General features: G+C 43.9%; 1 protein-coding gene and 1 pseudogene across 1 annotated transcript; both read right to left on the bottom strand.

Moving 5' to 3' along the window:
- Window positions 1-3,117: 3,117 nt before the first annotated feature.
- LOC139760941 (probable glutamate receptor) lies at window positions 3,118-10,257 on the bottom strand. The gene is given in 16 exon segments (XM_071684728.1): window positions 3,118-3,713; window positions 3,962-4,091; window positions 4,663-4,762; window positions 4,910-5,015; window positions 5,017-5,091; window positions 5,660-5,880; window positions 6,266-6,401; window positions 6,403-6,570; window positions 7,338-7,428; window positions 7,698-7,847; window positions 8,208-8,336; window positions 8,477-8,700; window positions 8,976-9,092; window positions 9,232-9,356; window positions 9,459-9,694; window positions 10,211-10,257. Coding segments are annotated over 16 exon segments (2,154 nt in total). The 3' UTR covers window positions 3,118-3,614.
- Window positions 10,258-12,907: 2,650 nt separating this feature from the next.
- LOC139760965 (probable glutamate receptor) lies at window positions 12,908-18,203 on the bottom strand (annotated as a pseudogene).
- Between the last annotated feature and the right edge of the window lie 1,994 nt (window positions 18,204-20,197).

Below are 20,197 nucleotides of genomic sequence, written 5' to 3'. Positions count from 1 at the left end.
ATTTATATAAAATATGAATTACTGCATGACATATTATAGTGGGGTAAGTGGCTAACAGCCATAGGGTGCAGTTTGACCACAACAGTGGACTCACATGCCTGACGAGGCTGCTGTACGACAACAGTGTGTGGAGTTATACATTTGAGGTAAGCGGGCAGTGAGGAGACAGTCACACAGTACACTGCGACTCTGGTTGTGGACTTACTGTAATAGCGGGGCTGCTGCGCGACAGTTGATTTGTGCAGTGTGACCATAGGTGTCGACTTACCAGTGCCCAGGAGAGAGTTACGTGGTGCAGGGAAATTACAACTTTGCATTTTTGAATGAGGTTCAAGCGGTTGCCTTACATTCAGCATAGCGAGACGACAGCTGTGGACTTACCATAAGGGCGTCGAGGCAGCTGGGCGGCAAACGGGAGGACAGCCACACTCAGGATCAACAACAGAGACGCCACACTCACCATCATCACTGACCTCCACATCTCCGATTTTAAAGGTATGTTGTCATGTGGATCATGAACGAGGGTGTGTTAGTCCTCTAGCAAACAAAACTGAACTTTTTTTTTTTCGTCCACTGATAACGAAACAACCTCGCAGGAGGTGATCTTTTTTTGTTACTTACGGCGTAACCACAAGCAAGGCGAGTCCTATATATATATATATATATATATATATATATATATATATATATATATATATATATATATATATATATATATATATATATATAATCCCTGGGGACAGGGGGAAAGAATGCGACCCAAGAATCTCTCGTTAGTCGTATAAGGTGGCTAAGAGGGTCTGGAGCAGTGGATGGAAATCCTCTCCTCCTGTATTATTTTTCGAAGGAAAGAATAGAGGAGGTAACCAAGTGCGGATTTTTTCCTTTAAGGCTCAGTCAGTTTTTTTCTATCATAGATATTGTTGACAAGAAATCATAAGGCTAATTACTTTACAACAGTTCATAAACATCATTCATAAAGTTTCTCTTTATTATCATAGGTCTCAGAACATTAAGGCTCTATACCTGTATAGAAGTAACTCTTCACAGGGTATATCATTTAGGTGATGGTACATTATATTGTATCCTTCTATCACATCAGCTCACAAGGGGCTACAGGTGAACTAACTCATTATAAGACTGGTGGGTGGCGCGGGTGGTGTGGTGTCAGCATCCAACACCCTCCTGCGCCAGGAGGCACGTGAGAGGGAGGGAGTTCCTGGCCTCATTCCTTAACATATCTCTTGATTTGAGCTTAGGCTGGAATCAGGATGTCCCAAATTTCACCAAACGTTGTGACTTATACGTCGATGATCCGGAGACGTGATGAAAGTAGATCTGGAATGATTATCTTCACTCGTCGGAAAGCTACGGGGAAATAAACATGATCCATAGTAATACTGCAAAGATTCCTCAACGCCCGCCGAAGTGGGTGGAAGCGGGTAACAACACTGTTGACAGGTCTGAGGGTTAGGGACGCCAGAGATTAATGTTGCCAGAGAACAGCACCGTCTAGAATAAACGTTGCCCTCTCTTCGCCACCGTCTTATCCACCTGTAGACGGTGGACAAACTGGTCCCAAATTCATCGGCAATGTCCCTGGGGGACATACCATCTGCCCACATCGACACGATCCTTAACCGGTCGTCCACACATGTCGTTCTTAACACGGGACGGCGATACACCATGACATCCCTGTGTGGAATGAAATGAGACACTGTTGACCTGCACAGATACATTACTGTTTAACAAACGTCAACACGAAGACACACTGTTGATGTGCTATGGCGTAGGCCCCGCTGTTTCGAAGGCAAGTCTTCCCATCTTCGTTTAAAGTAGTTTGAACAGTGACAGTGATACTTTGTATATGATTCAGACAGTAGATAGGGTGTTGCTTTCCTTCAACCTCTTCCACCCCACAAATGATTTTGTCTTTAGCCCTCGACTATGACACGGGTTCCGACTGTCCGCCCTGGAGTCACACTACTTAACCCTAGAGCCACACTACTTAACCCTCGTGCCAACTACTTAACCCTCGTGCCAACTACTTAACCCTGGAGCCAACTAATTAACCCTGGAGCCAACTATGTGACACAAGAATCCAGTTATATGACCGTCGAGCCAGCCATGTGACCATAACGCTAATTATGTGATCCTAGAGCCAAGTATATGCCAACTACGATACTTGGAGCCAACTACATGACCCTGGAGCCACAGTTCACCACTGGGTGAAGGGGAAATATAAGTGAAAATGAGTTACGGAAGACCATCTTGCTAAGACTTCCTCCTTTAGCTTGATGAGTTATATTGCATGGGTGATTGGGCCTGTCGAGCTCAAGGAAACAAAATCATCGAAATAAAACTACTCATGATTTTGATATTCACAAGTCATCACTAAATTGCAGAACTCTCCACATACAGACGCACACACACCAGGACACTTAAGAACCAACGGTTACGACCGGTGGACTTGGTCGAATTTCTGAGCGCTGCAGGAGCCTCATAAAGACTGAAGGGACTCCTAGGGCAGGAAGTATATATATATATATATATATATATATATATATATATATATATATATATATATATATATATATATATATATATATATATATATATGTATATATATATATAGAGTAGTGCTAGTGTCTTACAGTAGCAGAACAGGAGGTGAGGTTGTTGACGGTGTCAGCTGCACCACGACAATGTATCTTGCACCAGCGCCTCACATCCTTTTTGTTCACTAGACACACCTCCTGCAGGAGTCAGGCCTGCGCCTCATTGGTTCAGTGTGTAAGACCTTGGTCTGGGATTGGTCAGTACTAGAGGAAGTTACTGCCACGATTGGCTTGTGAAATTTTAGCAATAATCAAGGCTGCTGTGATTGGTGTACAGTAAGACGCTTGTCGAAGTTCACCACGTAATCCCAGGAGATCGGCGGATGTTCAGTAACCTGCGATATCCTCAATTTTTTCTTTCTTTTTTTTGACAGTTTCATGGCGGAATATATTTTTCAACCGCTTCGTGCAAAAAGGTTTTACGAATTAGTTATTCCGTTATTATACAATTATCTATTTATTTTGTAAGGAAAGGGAGTTTTACACTCGTTGGGCCTCATCTCTTGAGTGTGTGTCTATACACAAATATGCCTATCTATCTATCTATCCAGTTTCCAATTTGTGTTAGACAGGGATATATTTCATAGTTTTCTGTCACTTTTGGTTTACATATAGTCATTCAGTGTCTCACTAATACTCTTGTTTTTCATACAATCAGAAAATATCTTCATTTCTTTGATTTTTTACAGCTTATGATTAAAAGAACACACATACTATATGATTTCAGTGACAGGAAATTTTTATTCGTAAAAGAAAATCTGTTATAGAATTGGAGTATATACATTTTCTAATGAAGGAGAAACTTATATAGAAATATCTCCTGTGTATTCAATGAGCTTCATGTGACCATGTATTGTGTGGTACTGACACTGGAGAGTGAACGTCGTGAGGGCGACGTTGCTACAGCTCTTCTGAACCTCAGCTTACTGAGTGTTGCATATGATGCCATATACTGTCCTCAGCGTTCTGTGATCAGTAACCCACGGTGGTACGAGGTCAGTGGCTCTGCGTTTGTACAAGACGAGCAGCCAGAAGCTCGACACAGAGCAGCAGTAGAGCGACAGCGTGGCCGCCAGCGAGCACCACGAACATTCCCTGAAATGAACCAGGTCGTCTCCGTCAGGCAGGTGTTAACGCTCTGTTTGTATATCAGTAAGCACTATAAGTTTCGACATTTGATGTCTTAATGAATGGCACACCACAAGAAGGAGATTCGAGCAAAACATCGATATATGAAGTATAACTGAATCGCTAGAAATACAAAAGATATATCAGAAAGTCCGTTTTGGGGTGAAATTGTAACATAGTGTCAAGAAGTGATGTTAGGCAACTGTGTTATTTACCCAGAGGTTTGAAACAGCGAGTGAGGACTTGATGGTGATCCTGGTAGGGGGATGAAGACATACGGTGGAATTGACCTTAAAACTCCTCATCCAGTAATCAAATATCCCGAACTGCTTCACAAATTTGATGCTGTGGAGAGACAAAAGAAAATCACGTAGCCCAAAAATGACTCCCCTATCTTTGTTCATCTTCAGTAAATTGTGGTCATTATCAAATGTTTTCTTCATTTCTTGATCTTACTCAACCCGACACTGAGTGATATTGTGTGGTGTGGTCCAGCACAGTGTATTTCTAGAGTATTCGTCACTGCCCTCCACCAACTCCGAGGCGCTGACTTGGAAAATGTTAAAAGTTGGGGTTCGAACGGACCGGCGAGGGAATTGAGAAGTGAGGCCTATGCGGAATGGATTAGCTCTTCAATTAAGAACGTAGTCTCAACAAAACACTGAGGGTGATAATAAACTTATGAACGATCTTGTGTGATCACAGTTACTGCAGACAAGAAAGGGACTCTTGCTTCATCATTCTAATAGAAAGAGGAAGTGGGAAATATGTACATGATCACACACGTAAGTACATAGGTGTCAAACACACACACACACACACACACACACACACACACACACACACACACACACACACACACACACACAGATTCATTCCATGGATTAATCAGTTAATATTCCTAAGGTGAGGTTACCTTTTACTTAAGGCTGGGACAAGTGGATGGTCCTTCTGACCGATCATGCCCATGGACGATGGCAAAAAACGTTCCCTGGACGTGTAAAAGTCGCACCTTCCTGTGAGAGGTTCAGAAATAAGGTATCTTATAGTCTGTTGCAAGTGTGAACAAAGGAATGCATCATTAGAAATCATCTTAATAGGTAAGGCGCTCTAAGTAAAAGAGTAAAATGAATGGAGCCTGAAATTTGATGCAAGCACGTCACCTGTGTCTGAGAACACGTCAGCCCTGAGGGACCTTCCTTCGTTCTCCTCGACGATGAGGACGTGGCGCCCCTCCGCCACCAGCGTCTCCAGCACCTGCCTGTACTGTCGTGGTCGTCACCAGCATCAGGCGACCTTCCTTCATGGTGTCCATCACCTCGCCAAATGTACCAGTTTTCACAGTCTACAGGAAGAGTTATCGGATTACCTCTATAGATGCACGGACTGTCTGTTGCTCTTATATTTTTGGATACTCTTTAATTCCTTTAATGGGAGTATATTAAGCAGAAACAGCAACAGCAATTGTATTTATTCTGCTGGTAATTGTTACAACAAAAACGACCGAGGTTAAGATCAATGAACATAGATCAAATAAGGCAAGTGATTTGCCTTGCTAATAATGATCAATTAAAGGGCTTTACTGGCGAGATCTTGATTTATATCTTTGTGATTTACTACACCTCATCGCAAGAACAATAAAACAGACACGAAGACACACGAGTATGCTTCCAGTACGTCTTACTCACAAGACCAACACACATTAAGATCCATAGAAATAGTTCCTGTCCACAAGAGACAAACTACGTTATAGCACAAGATGCTTAGCTGCCTCACAGAACGCAAACTGTAGCTGTTGTTTTTTTTCCTAGGCAAATGCTACAGCGTTTATACTGACAACAAATGGACAGAAATCAGAACTTGTGATCAGTAAGTCTTGTTTGTTACTAGATGATTAATTTGCTAGACTTTACCCGAAGATACTGAATGTAGTTTGTGCCTGCCGCCCATATCGTGGTGGCGGAGGGGTCGTCCAGCACGTCTCTGAGGGACTGGTAGGGTTGCGGGATGTACCTGACGGCCAACATAGACATGAGGTTACCGTCGTAGCTCCGGATGAACACTAGGGCCATCACCATCCACGACCCCAGCACCAGACGCTCCCAACCCCACTCGCCTGCCACTGGCTTGTAACCTTGTTGACGACCAACACTAGTATTATCATGTTTTATTCCGTATAGCATATCTAATAGGCATCACGAATGTATCTAATGTGTGAGGTGATCATCATGCTACTCTACGTCCTAATTTAGGAAGACTATGAAGTAAAAAACCTGAAATTAGCGTAGACGTTTTCATTTACGTAAACAGTCTTTACGATATTTTGCTGTCAGACGTAACGTGTGACGGTTGGATGGGTAACAGTTTCTTAAACATTCACTGGTCTGTTTTCCTCAAGATTTCTTAAGAAAATTCCAATACAATTGATTTATGGTGGTCAACCTCTCACTTGTAATTGCTGTGTTCATAACGGAAAAAGTGAAAGTCATATGAGGGGTTTAAGTACATATTTGTCTTACCTTGCTGTAATAATATGCGAACATAGGAGAAGATATTATCCATCTTCCATGTGTCCCTCTGTGGAGCCTTACGAGGGAAGCAGAACAACAGCAGCAACACCATCCCCGGCACCACCAGCAGCGCCGCCAGGATGGCCGGTCCACACCAGAGGTCCCAGAGGCAGCAGGAAGCCCCACGGGTCCACCTCAGGCCGCCCAAGACCTCCTATGATCTTCAGTGCGTCGTCCACGACCAACTTCATGTAATCCACCATCTCAGCACGAACACCACTCAGTGAAAAGGGCCCGACACCCATGTCCACCTCCTGCACCCAGCCACATTAAAGAGGCTATAAGAACAGTACACTGTATGTGTGAAGAGTGAAACTGACTATAATGACGAGGATCAGCATTAAAAACAAGAGCTGTGTAACCTATGAGATTAAAAGATATCTACTCCTCGTTGTTAAATCTCATGTACACATAGAATGACCTTTCAGCAATCTAAAATCGACTTCAAATGCATCAACAGATCATTTCCTCTATACTTGAGGCTAATGCATGAATTCGTCGCTGATGAAAATTGATGAATACACTGTACATATTACCTTTGGACTGCGCGAGTTAGAGTTATGATAGAACGCCTATATAGTCTAACAAATGAAGGCTGATTCTTGCAAGATTTAACAATGTATTTAGGCATGTGGAAAGTCAGTTCGGTACCTTAATCATATCTTGCGTCTTTCAACAACGGAAGAAGATCATTGGTTCCGGGGTGTTAGGAACAGCACCTCAAGTTTCTGACACTGTTTTAAGGGCTCGAGGCTCAGGGTTGAATGAAAGGCCTGTTGCGCCATTGCAGGGAAGCTGGTGAGGGTTTACCCGCCTTTGTGTGTCGCAGGTGTATGTAGGGTGAGAGTCTATAAGAGGATATTCGCAGCATGAGAACCTCCTTGATTCTTTGTCTTAGCTGCTGAAACTCGTTTGTCTGTGAGAGAGCTAGAATTTATCCTCCATAAGTTCTGGATCCTCACACCGACTAGGACTAGTGACCATCATTGGTTCACAGGGACACAACTCGCTATACACTCACCTTCCTGCCCACCATCCCCACCATGCCAGACCAGGACCCATCAGCCTCCTTAGTTCCCCACTTGCCGTCCGGCGGCCGCACGAACGTGTACCTGGTGAGACAGATGTTAACACTACCACTCCAGATATGTGTGAAAATCCAAAACCCACATCATTTCCGCTGCTGTCTTTGAAGATGCTATCAGAATGAGATATGTTGATTTTCAGCCTCTAATTTTTTGACATCGCATCGATAAGGAAATGTGTGCAAGTGTGCATCTTCATAGCTTTGAGAACACCAGTAATGCTTGCGGTACCAAAACGTTTTTCAATAAGGATCATAAACACACATCTCCACCGCTGAAGGTACACATCAACTTACGTAAAATTAAAGTTATCAGCCAGCAAGGCTAGCAGCTGTATCACGGGTCCTCTGAAGTTCAGCGGCTGGCCAGGGGTCGATGCTGGGTCTATCTCCACGTAGGACGGGTACTCCTCAGCCACCGCTACAAACGATGGCTCGTGGGCGAACCTGGCCAAGCAATCCATGACTGGCTGGGTGATGCTAAATTAGAGTGATTTGAAGACGTATTTGATTCTACGCATAACAAATCTTGATTGATTCCAACCAGGAAAATGAAATTGATGGAGAAAGGGAGATTCATTATTCATTATGCTATATCCTTGGTTCAACAGACATCACATCACAGGCAAACCAACCATAACTAAAGTGATAGTAAAAGAGATGCAGGACTCCATCCCAGCCATGATGACCAACACAGCTGGAGGCATCTCGGCCCGTGAAGCATTACCCAATCCTAGAGAAATCAGTATGAAAGCATACCAATATGCGATATGTAAAGCAAGAAAGAAAAGCTTCCATTGTACATACCTGGAGAACTTCTCAGGGAAGAGCGGGAGGTGGGTGGCTAGTATGAGACCACGTAAGGTCGACCAGGAGGCAAGCAACACCACTTTGGATTCCTGGGGTGTGTAAGGCAGGTGGACGTATATGCTACACCTGCAAGAAGAAAAAGAGAAAAATGATTCTCGATGGTGAAGGATTTTGATGCCTCTGGTTAAAAGTCCCCTACGATTGCAAAGGTCTGTTTTCATTAATTCCGAAACACTGTTGTCATATTCATGATTATAGCTGCTAACCTGGAGAGGCCTGCAGAAGTGTCCATGATAAGTAGCATGGCGTTCATCATGGAGAAGGAGGTGTAGAGGTGTGGCAGGTCCTGATAGGGCTGGCGGGTGACGGCCAGGAGTTTGTTGGACCACGTCAGGAGGCGGCCCTTGAGGGACCACTCGGCCGAGGCGGCCAGGAAGGCTGGGTCGTCGCTCACCACCACCAACGTCACGCACCCCGACACCTGCCGCAGCTGGTGACGTACACATATTAATACAAATATTACGGTTTATTTGTGAGGTGGCCTAATAATCTCACATGTGTCATGACTCGCCTGCTTCACTGGAGATGCCACAGTGACCTCACTTGGCTCCTATTCGTATGAAACGTGATTCATTGTCTCACTAGCGTTGCAAATGACCTAATCACCGTATTTTGGCTGAAAGCAACTTGAAGCACCCACTTCAGCGTTACTGAGAGCGACCATTATCCCCCATTTCTTTTTTTTTTTTTCTGAGAGCGACCTACCCGCCGAGCCTCACCAACCATCCAGGATAGCTGTGTCTGCGTCATGTTGGGGCTCTTGTCCTCTCCTGCCACCTCGAACACCGCCAGACCCAATGGGATCCGCAGCCTATCCAGCTCCTGAAGTGACATAATTACACGATGTGAGCAAGAATGAGGACACTGTGGGTGAGAGGAGACTGTGGGTTGATGGTACATTATGATAAGCCACAAAACAAGTGTTGTGTGAGGGTGTCTAGGTGAGGCAGTGTTGACGTACCGTGAAGACAGTGGTGGCCGAGGTGGTGCCGTCTGTGAGGAGGATGACGGAGCAGTGGGGCGGCCGCTCTCTGGCCAGCACCGCCTCCACCGCCCCGCCTGCCATTCCCAGCGTCTCCTCTCCACCTGACAAGAAAAACTATTGTCCGAAAACAGCAAAATCATATCATCAGTAACTCAGTCTCATATACCACGAATTGTAGATGGTTTACGAGAGTAAGAACTCACAGGCAAGGTATATGGGCGACAATCTCCTGGTGAAGAGACAACCATGCATGTGGACTATCATAAAGCCTGGGTAGCTGGCAGACAGGTAGGAAGCCACGTACGGGGTGTGGAATGACGCCATCTGTGGACTTACCATATAGGGCCTCGAGGCAGCTGGGCGACAGACGGGAGGACAGCCACACACAGGATGAACAACAGAGCTGCCACACTCACCATCACCAGTGAACTGAACGCCCCTGATCATGTGAACATATGGGTATAGATAAGAACATGATATGTTCCTTCTTCACAATCATGACTCCCTAACTTGCAATTCCTTCAGTTGAATTACTCATTCAAAGCTTGAAATAAGTACAAGAGTAGTGGATGAATGGAAGACACTGACTAGCGGAACTGTAAATATGGACAACATAGAAAAGTTTAGGAAATTGTACGAAAGTTTCAGGGAGATTATGTATGTTACGTTGTGAGATCATTACGGTAGGTATTTGAATATTCTGTCGTTGTTTTGTCGTGATACACAGGTCTTTTATTTCTTTTTTTCTTTTTTTATATGTGTGTATCACTTTACGTTCCCAGGGTTATATTCAGTGACAAAAAGACTCACAGGACCAAGAAAATGTGTGAGAAGCAACTATTTTGGAAATTCTATGAAACTGTACAGAACATTTGCATGAGTAATGAAAGACAGTATTAGATTGTAGTCATGTGTATTAAGTCTTTAGATATGTACAAGTTCAAATATATTTTACTTTCCGCGACTCTGATTCATAAGTTCAATCACCGTCGTGTGATGCATCGTGGTACAAAATCCCATTTACTTTATCAACCTGAAATTACAATGTATCATTCTACGTCCATGTCTCTCCTCTCTACTTACAACAGTCCAAGAACCCATGGGCTACAACACCTCAATATAAAGCGTTTATTCACAGTATTTTGGTGTTAGTATTGGTCAATCTTGTCGCTATTCTGTCGTGTATAGGTCACAGCTTTCACCACAGCACTGGGTGTGGGTGGCATGGGAATGGAGGTGTCAGGCCCAACACCACTGTGCCTCAGGATGTTTGGCGAGAGAATTCCTGGCTTCATTTTCCGCCTCGTATTGTTTAGTGTACCCCATGTTGTGTGCAACGTTGGGAGTAATCGTCCGTGGGTCCATATAGTCTGTGAAGCCAGGCGTGTAATAATTCTCGTGTCTCTTCGGGAAGCCGAGAGGAAGCGTGTTTGGCTCACAGCGAACTTGAAAAGTGTGGGCAACATCCACCAGAGAGACTGGAAAAGAAGATTTTGACTGCAAGTTCAGTGGCTCGGATCCCCTTGGACGCACCAGAGGTGAACAGCTGCAAGATCTTGAAGAAAGTCGGCCCTCACGTCGCCACCGTCTTATCCACCTGTAGACGGTGGACACGCTGGTCCCAGTCAACTGTGCAATGTCGCGGGGAGACTCACCTGCCTCCGACATCATCACGATCCTTTTACGATCACCCACAGCCGTCAACTTGAACGTAGTGCGACGACGCACCATAATATTCCTGTGTTGGATGAAACGAAAAAAGTGTTCAGAATATACAGATATGTTCTCCAAAGTCCAGCATCTCGACCAACTAGGGTCAAGTAAACAGATTTTTCACTCGTTTGCAAGAGAAGTTTGTGACGCTTGTGTCACTTGTTGCAATCTGCTCTCTGTTTAAGCTTTGGGTTGTACATACTTATTATTTCAAGTATATTGTATATCATAGTGGTCAGCTGGGATATAGTTTGATGCTTTAGATATGGCAAAAAAAAAAAAATAAATACTGCATTAAAATACATGAAATACAGGAATATGATAATCGGTCAATGGTCACCAGGAATTTTAAACTTCACGTCGTCTCTAAAAGCAAAATCAAGTCACTTTGTGAGGTTATCAGTCGTTTGGTTTGTCTGCAGTTATCATAAGATAATGTCTTATTTCGTCTTTGTTTTTTAGCCTGTTCACAAGTCACAGGAGATTTGTGTACCTCTGCTGAGAAATTCTTTTTCAGTTTCGCAATAATATCGCTCGACCCCTTGATTCGTGGGCTATGCCACGATCTGTGGTGTCTGAGGAAGCTGGCTGACTGGCTGGTGTTGATGATGGACGTAATGATCTATTCCACACGGCAGACTACGCTGCAGGACACCATCGTGACCAACTCGTCCGGTGTGTCAGGTTGCGAACTGTGAGGGCAAAGGGGAACATTTTCGGTGTTGGAGCACCCCCTCCCCCTCTTCTCTCCTCTGGCATCCTCTGCCTTTTGAACTAGTGCGTTTGAGGGGATGAGTCTCTCAAGTGTAAGCCCCTCTTGCGCCTTGATGAAAAGAATTTGTTTTCAGGGTGTAAGACGACGCTGAGGACCAGAAACACAAGATCAAGGGTTGTTAGAGACGCCATGATTTAAAGTCAGTTGCAGAAATGGTGTGCATAAGGATATGATGATATACCTCATGTGTTTGCACTGGAACCAGCAAAACGAACCCATTTCCTCGTTTTAAAATTCTTTTTTCTAGGTACATGAACTTCCACTGTGATTTCTGTGGCATGCAAATGGATCTTATAGTTTTGTAGGGAGATCTTGACGAATTTATTAATGACTTTGAAGCTTTCATTAGCCCAATTTTGAGCTTAGTTTCATTCCTTACCACCCATTTTCGTCTTTAGAATATATTGACAAGTTCAGATTTCATTTGCTATTTTCTTTTCTCTTACAACTTATATTTTTGCGTATTGACTAAGTCAGACCCGAGTGCCCAATCCCACAAGCAATCTGAACGCTCAATAAGTCAATACTAGTTTCTAATTACCTATTTAGACTGCACGGGGAGGGAGTTGTATACCTTTCGTAAATTTCCTTACTATCATACAACTCTTCAAAGCAATATCATGCTGTCCACATGTACAGCTCCATCATTTAGATGTCTCCATTCATTCATCACTCTTGTAATATGGAAGTATATATATATATATATATATATATATATATATATATATATATATATATATATATATATATATATATATATATATATATGCAAAATTTGCTACACTAATTTTAAAACAATTGCACGGAGGTTGGCAGGGTCTTACAGTAGTAGTACAGGAGGTGAGGTTGTTGACGGTGTCAGCTGCACCACGACAATGTGTCTTGCACCAGCGCCTCACATCCTTTTTGTGTACCTTCGGTCGTACCTCATACAGGAGGTAGTCTGCGCCTCAATGGATGACCGTCTGAGCACCTACATTGGATTGGTCAGTCTTTGAGGCACAACTTGCCATGATTGGCTGATAACTTCTGAGCGAAAATTAAGGATGTTGTGATTGGTGTGTCGACTGATGCCCGCCTTGTGTATGTTATGACTTCAGGTGGGTGATGTACAATAATCTCACTAGCAATGATCTTTTTTTCCTTAGATTATTTCTCCTCAGCATGAGTCACATCTGATGAATTATGTTTGACATAAAGGAGTACTACATCACAAATCGTTTCAGGTAAAAGATACAATTAAGTATCATTTGCCATATGATTAAACAAATTATTGAACATAGTCTTTAACATCTTTATTTGGAGATAACAAACATGGGCATTCCTCTGAGGTGTTGAAGATCAAAATAATGATTTTCAAGTCTCAATCAGGGATGAGGAACTACATCATAACCCATCACCCTTCATCAACAGACAATAATACAAGCTTTATCAAACAGTGATTTCATGTGAATATTATGAGGGACAGTATGCTTTCGAGAGGCACTCATACGTGGTTTCAGTGACTCACGAAGATACGAGGTCAGTGGCTTTGGGTCTGTACAAGACGAGCAGTGAAAAGCTCGAGACAGAGCAGCAGGAGAGCGACAGTGTGGCCACCAGCGAGCACCACGAACATTCCCTGAAATGAACGAGGTCGTCTCCGTCAGGCAGGTGTTACATAGGAGTACTGTGGTGTGTTCAGTCGCTATGCAATCTATCATTGAATACATTATCCTCATGACACCAGGAGAAACGGAAATAAGGAAAAAATATCAATATATGAAATTAAACTGAATTTCCAACAAGAATATGAGGTACATTGCAGGAAAAGGATTTGTACGTTCATCTGGTGTACTGTAAGTGATGTTCTGTGAGTGCATCATTTACCCAGAGGTTGGAAAGAGCGAGTGAGGACTTCACGGTGATCCTGGTGGGAGGATGAAGACATATGGAAGAGTTAATCTTAAAACTCCTCATCCAGTAATCGAAAATCCCGAACTGTTTCACAAACTTGATGCTGTGGGAAATACATGAATTATTCCAGAGCAAATTACGCCTAGTGTTTTCTTTTGAGCAATTTGCTGAAAAGAAATTGTAAACTCTTTCAACGCTATTCATAATATTAACCTAACACTAGTAGAAGAACACACACACACACACACACACACACACACACACACACACACACACACAAATTTCTCCACAAAGTAATTTTTTTACAGTGCATAACAAACCAGTTACTTTCTACTTCCCTTCCTTGGTTACCTTTTACTTAAGGCTGGGACGAGCGGGTGGCCCTTCTGACCGATCATGCCCATGGACGATGGCAGAAAGCGTTCCCTGGACGTGTAAAATTCACAACGCCCTGTGGGTGTGGGGGAATAAAATAGCTATGTGCAGAAAGCTAAAGCCATCACTAGGTGGGGACAACAGTTCAAAAAGGACGAGGTTATATGTTACATTTTTTGATGGGTCATCACAAGGCAGTGTTACACTGGCTTATACACAAGCAATCCTCCTCCTCCCTCTATATACACCTACAATGTGTTGAGGGAGCTCCGTGAGACGTCACCTGTGTTCGTGAACAAGTCAGCCCTGAGGGACCTGCCCTCGTTCTCCTCGACGATGAGGACGTGGCGACCGTGCACCACCAGCGCCTCCAACACCTGCCTGAACTCCGTGGACTTAATGAGCATCAGGCGACCATCCCTCCCGGCGTCTATCACCTCGCGAAATGTGCCATTTTTGGCGGACTGCGGAGAATGAGTTTTGATTGCATGATATAGAATCTTTGATATGCCACTAAGCTGTTGCCCTAAGGCTACATTCTGTTGAATGTTTTTGATATGATCATATTTTTAATTCTGTGACTGTCTTCGTCTACGTATTTGCCAGTCTTCAAACTTCGTTGCACTTTAAGATGTGAACTGTGCAATACAGTTAGCCGGAATTATAATAACAGTTCTTGTTTATGAGTATTTCATTAGACTGATTGTCTTACTCTGATATACTGCATGTAATTAGTGCCGCCTGGCCATATCATAGTGGCGGAGGGGTCGTCCAGCACGTCTCTGAGGGACTGGTAGGGTTGCGGGATGTACCTGACGGCCAACATAGACATGAGGTTACCGTCGTAACTCCGGACGAACAACAGCGTCATCACCATCCACGACCCCAGCAGCAGACGCTCCCACGACTGTTCGCCTGGCTCTGGGCTGTACCCTTGTTGATGACCAGGACCAGTGGCATTAGATTTCACTTTAGAATTATCAAAAAATTTCAGCAAACCAATGATGACATTTTCAGTACAATAACGTAGTTCTATTTAAGTGTGTGTATCTGAGCAATATATATATATATATATATATATATATATATATATATATATATATATATATATATATATATATATATATATATATATATATATATATATATATATATATGGCTTTACCTTGTTGTAATAATACTCGGAAATACAAGAAGATATTGTCCATCTTCCAGGTGTCTCTCTGTGGAGCCTTACGAGGGAAGCAGAACAACAGCAGCAACACCATCCCCGGCACCACCAGCAGCGCCGCCAGGATGGCCGTCCACACCAGAGGTCCCAGAGGCAGCAGGAAGCCCCACGGGTCCACCTCAGGCCGCCCCAGACCTCCTATGATCTTCAGTGCGTCGTCCACGACCAACTTCATGTAGTCTACCATCTCAGCACGAACAGAGGTGAGTGAGAAGGGCCCAACACCCATGTCCGCCTCCTGTATCCATCCATTTCAAATAGTTTATTAGAATAGTCTGTAGGCTTGTCACTGTCAACGTATGTGTGTGTGTGTGTGTGTGTGTGTGTGTGTGCGTGAAATAGCTGGTCAGAGTTAATTGTTGGCGTAATCTAACTAGACATGAGAGTTATAGGTTCTTTCATGTGACCCTACGGTGCCTGACGACTCTCCAAAGCAGAAATAATTAGTAATTTCATCAAGAAAACGGGATTCCTTATGGGAGGTTCAAATTTTTACGAGCAGTGATTATTGTTCACTACCTCACAGACTGTGGAAAACAATGTATCCGTTTAGTATCCTACTGTGTAACAGTATCCTACTGTGTAACAGACTGCATTCTTCTGTAGTCTAGAAAGGGTCAAGATTGGTGGATAATTGGAAGGCTGACATAAAAGACATACAGATAGTACTCGTTGCACTCACCTTCCTGCCCACCATGCCCACCATGCCAGTCCAGGACCCATCCGGCTCCTTGGTTCCCCATCTTCCGTCCGGCGGACGCACGAACGTGTACCTGTTTGAGACACTTGACTTGTATGAGACTCCATTACCTTTATGTTCGTAATGTTCCTGAGGGTGATCATGACAAAACATAAGTATTTCTTAAAATGCTATCACCGACTTTCACATTCATGTATTATTTGAACGCCATCGTAAATGCATGAAAGTATTGGTGTGAAAATGGTTGTTCACGCAGTCCGACCAGGTCTCAGTCCTACCAGGTCTCAGCTCTGCTCCTGATGTGCCCTGGATTGGCTACTTTCTCATCTGCAGAATAATAGCAAAAGCGTGTGGGATATTGCATTTTCATCAAGGAAAAAGAAAATGCCGTTGAAATACAAGGACACCAAAGAAAAGAGATGGAGAGACTGATGGAACCTGACCATAGAACTGGCACTTCTACACGTTCTTTCTCCATTGAACTGACACTATAACTTACGTAAAATTAAAGTTATTTGCCAGCAAGGCCAACAGTTGCACTGTGGGTCCTTTGTAGCTCAGTGGCTGGCCAGGGGTCCAAGATGGGTCTCTCTCTACATAGGACGGATACTCTTCAGCAGCTGCCACAAACGTTGGCCCATACGCGAATCTGGCCAAGTAATGCATGATTGACTAGGTGATGCTATCTTAGTGTGATGTCGTGCATGTTCAAATGGTCTTGCCGAAAAAAATATCTTTGTTGAGGACTTTCGTGTAATATTTTCACTTCTGTTTCATATCTTCCTGTTCATTGCCGAGAATCTGGCTCTGCAAAGCATTCTACATACTTGGAAAACTTCTCAGGGAAGAGCTGGAGGTGGGTGGCCAGTATGAGGCCACGTATGGTCGACCAGGACGCAACTAGCACCACCTGGGCGTCTGCAGGTCTATAAGGCAAGTGGACGTATATACTGCACCTGCGAACAAAGAAAATGACTTCCCATTAAGAAATGTACTGGCCAAGTGTGGCTTTAAACATTTTCTTGATGTACTCGAGTTTCTGATCACAAGTCCCTTTTCCCTTCTTCAGCGGGTGATTACAGGTCGTCCTAAATTGGGCCAACTATGCTAAGACACTAAGACGAATGGTGGGTTGTACTATCCCTAAAGACTAACCTGGTGAGGGTTGCAAGGTTGTCAGTGATAAGTCAGCATGGAGTTCATCTCGGAGAAGGAGGTGTAGAGGTGCCGCAGGTCCTGAAGGGGCCGGCGGGTGACGGCCAGGAGTTTGTTGGACCACGTCAGGAGGCGGACCTTGAGGGACCACTCAGCCGAGGCGGCCAGGAAGGCTGGGTCGTCGCTCACCACCACCAACGTCACGCATCCCGACACCTGCCGCAGCTGTTGACATACACATACTAATACAAGTGTTGCCTTACAAGTGTTGTCTTATCTTTAATCTGTATCACTTTGGAAAGGATAAGAAAAAGGCTATTTTTGATCTTGGTTCATCAATTTATCAGTACAATAAATGACCAACGCACCGTAGAGAGGCTATAAACGACCTTGACAACTTACAGTAACCTACGAGAAACACATAAGTGGTGTAAGTGACTTATTAGCATCATTACTGCGAGAGACTTACCAGCAGTGCCTGGCCCATCATCCAGGACAACTGCGCCTGGGTCATGTTCCGGCTCTTGTCTTCTGTTACCACCTCAAACACCGCCAGCCCCAACAGGATCCACTGCCCTTTCAGTACCTGAAATGATATAGCTAAACAGGATTAAGAGGCCTAATCTCATAAGCACTGGTACACAACAATAAACTAGAAGAAATTGGTCGTGTGATGGTGTCTAGGTAAGGTAGTGTTGACGTACCGTGAAGACAGTGGTGGCCGAGGTGGTGCCGTCTGTGAGGAGGATGACGGAGCAGTGGGGCGGCCGCTCTCTGGCCAGCACCGCCTCCACCGCCCCGCCTGCCACTCCCAGCGTCTCCCCAATAGCTGAAAAGATATGATGATGGCAAAATCTCATCTCAAGGAGTACCAAATGTAAATGACATGATATATAAGTACATATATAATGCATTGAGCATACATGAACCATTATCATTTGTGTGGAATCTAGGGACACTAACGACTATCAACATAATGTAACTGACCATCACTGTGACTTACTACCATAAGGACGTTGAGGCAGCTGAGCGACAGACGGGAGGATAGCCACACACAGGATCAACAACAGAGCCGCCACACTCACCATCGTCACTGCTCTTCCACACCTCTGATGTAAATGTACATATAAGTGTGGGTCATGTAAAATGAAAACGTATTCATCCTTACAAGCAGGATTCTCTCTAATGCTGTGTGATAAAAACAGGAAAATCGCTTCTCTCTCCTCCTTCAATCGCCCATCAAGTGCTACACACACACACACACACACACACACACACACACACACACACACACACATACAGAGAGAGAGAGAGAGAGAGAGAGAGAGAGAGAGAGAGAGAGAGAGAGAGAGAGAGAGAGAGAGAGAGAGAGAGAGAGAGAGAGACTTTCTTATGTATGTCTTGATTTTAGGCGTTATCATTCGCCTTTATGACAGCAAAGCAGACAGTTTATGATGGTCTAATGTCTGGCACGTGAGAACGTTTTCTCTGAGAACGATAAGTGGCTTTACAGGATCAACGTCTATGCTAAGGTGTCGTGAGACCATTGCAATAGGTTGATACGAGTACTTAATCTGTCGCTTCTTCGTCGAGTAGTTTATTGCCTTTATCTACTTTCCTAGAGAGAGAGAGAGAGAGAGAGAGAGAGAGAGAGAGAGAGAGAGAGAGAGAGAGAGAGAGAGAGAGAAGCAACTCGGAAAACATTCATGATGCAGATTTTTTGAAAAATTTGTAACACTATTAAAGAACATCTGATGATCTATAGTATCTAAGATAATCAGGTTTATATACGTATAACTTAGCCCGAAATTCCGATAGATATTCTAGGTAATGAAAGACAGTTTTGCATTTCAGTCGTATCTATTACATCTTCACAAAATTATAGGTTCTTCAAACATGTTCAGGTGCCTTTGCATGACGGATTTCCAGTGAGGCATAAGATTCCATCTCATAAAATGTTCAAAAGGAAACTACATCTTACAGAAAGTATTCAAGTTATATTTCCTTGATTATTCTATCGTTCAAAAACTCGTGACATCCACAACACCTGAGCTGTGTCTACTGTATTACTGATAGGTGGCTTGGCTGTTGTGGTTTCAACCCTCAACACCAACTTACTGCAGGAGACACACTGTCAACGAGGTCCTGGCTTCTTTCTTTGGCGCACTTCGTTATAAGCCCGAAGTGTCGTCAACATTTCCCACACTGTATCGAACATCGTGGTTTATCTTGCGTGAATACACGCGGTCAGCGAAGGCAACAGCATGGTGGTTACCTACACGCTTCAGAACATCATGAGGAAAAGTATTTGTTCTATAGAGAGCCTGGAAAGCGTTAAGAACATCCAAAAAGGTGACTGAAGGCAGGGAAGAATGTGTCTGGACGCTCACTGGATCTGGTTCTCCCGGAGCTACTCTCGGTGAACAGTCACAACGTCTTGTATGCACGTTACCCTCTCTTCGCCACCGTCTTATCCACCTGTAGACGGTGGACATGCTGGTCCCAGTCAACTGTGCAATGTCGCGGGGAGACGCACCGTCTACCCACATCAGTACGATCCTCGCACGGTCGTCCACATCTGTTGTCTTGGACAAGGGACGATGACGCACCATAATAACCCCCTGCGTGGAATGAAATAAGATAAGATGTTCATCTGTGCAAATATTAGTGGTGAAGAGATGCCCTTCCCCGCCAGCCTTCTCGAAAGACATACGTGCCCAGCATGTGTTCCAGCATCATCATCGACAAACCAGATCAGGGAGACAGATCTCAGACACTCGCACAGAAAGGCTGTCATTCTACTTGTTATAGTTTGTATTTGCATCTATAATTGCATGGTCAATACTTACTGTAATGACGACGTGTCCCATCAAAGTACCCACATATATCATAATCTAACGTGTAAAAGAGAGGATGTAATTCACTAGGTCATCACATCTGAAGGAATGTGGTAAGGCAGTCAGTTCCAACAGTGGTGTGAGTTTGGTGTCAGATGATACTCGACGTTAAAAACACATTACCCTGTGAGAAGTCCGTAAATTTCTCTGATCTCTTGTTCATTTCTGAATACCTTTCAGCAAGCCAATAGCTCAAAGGG

Source organism: Panulirus ornatus, chromosome 38 (assembly GCF_036320965.1).
Source record: "Panulirus ornatus isolate Po-2019 chromosome 38, ASM3632096v1, whole genome shotgun sequence".
Lineage (NCBI taxonomy): Eukaryota > Metazoa > Arthropoda > Malacostraca > Decapoda > Palinuridae > Panulirus > Panulirus ornatus.
The sequence above is the reverse complement of the archived record's forward strand: the minus strand, read 5'-3'. Positions and strand labels throughout refer to the sequence as shown.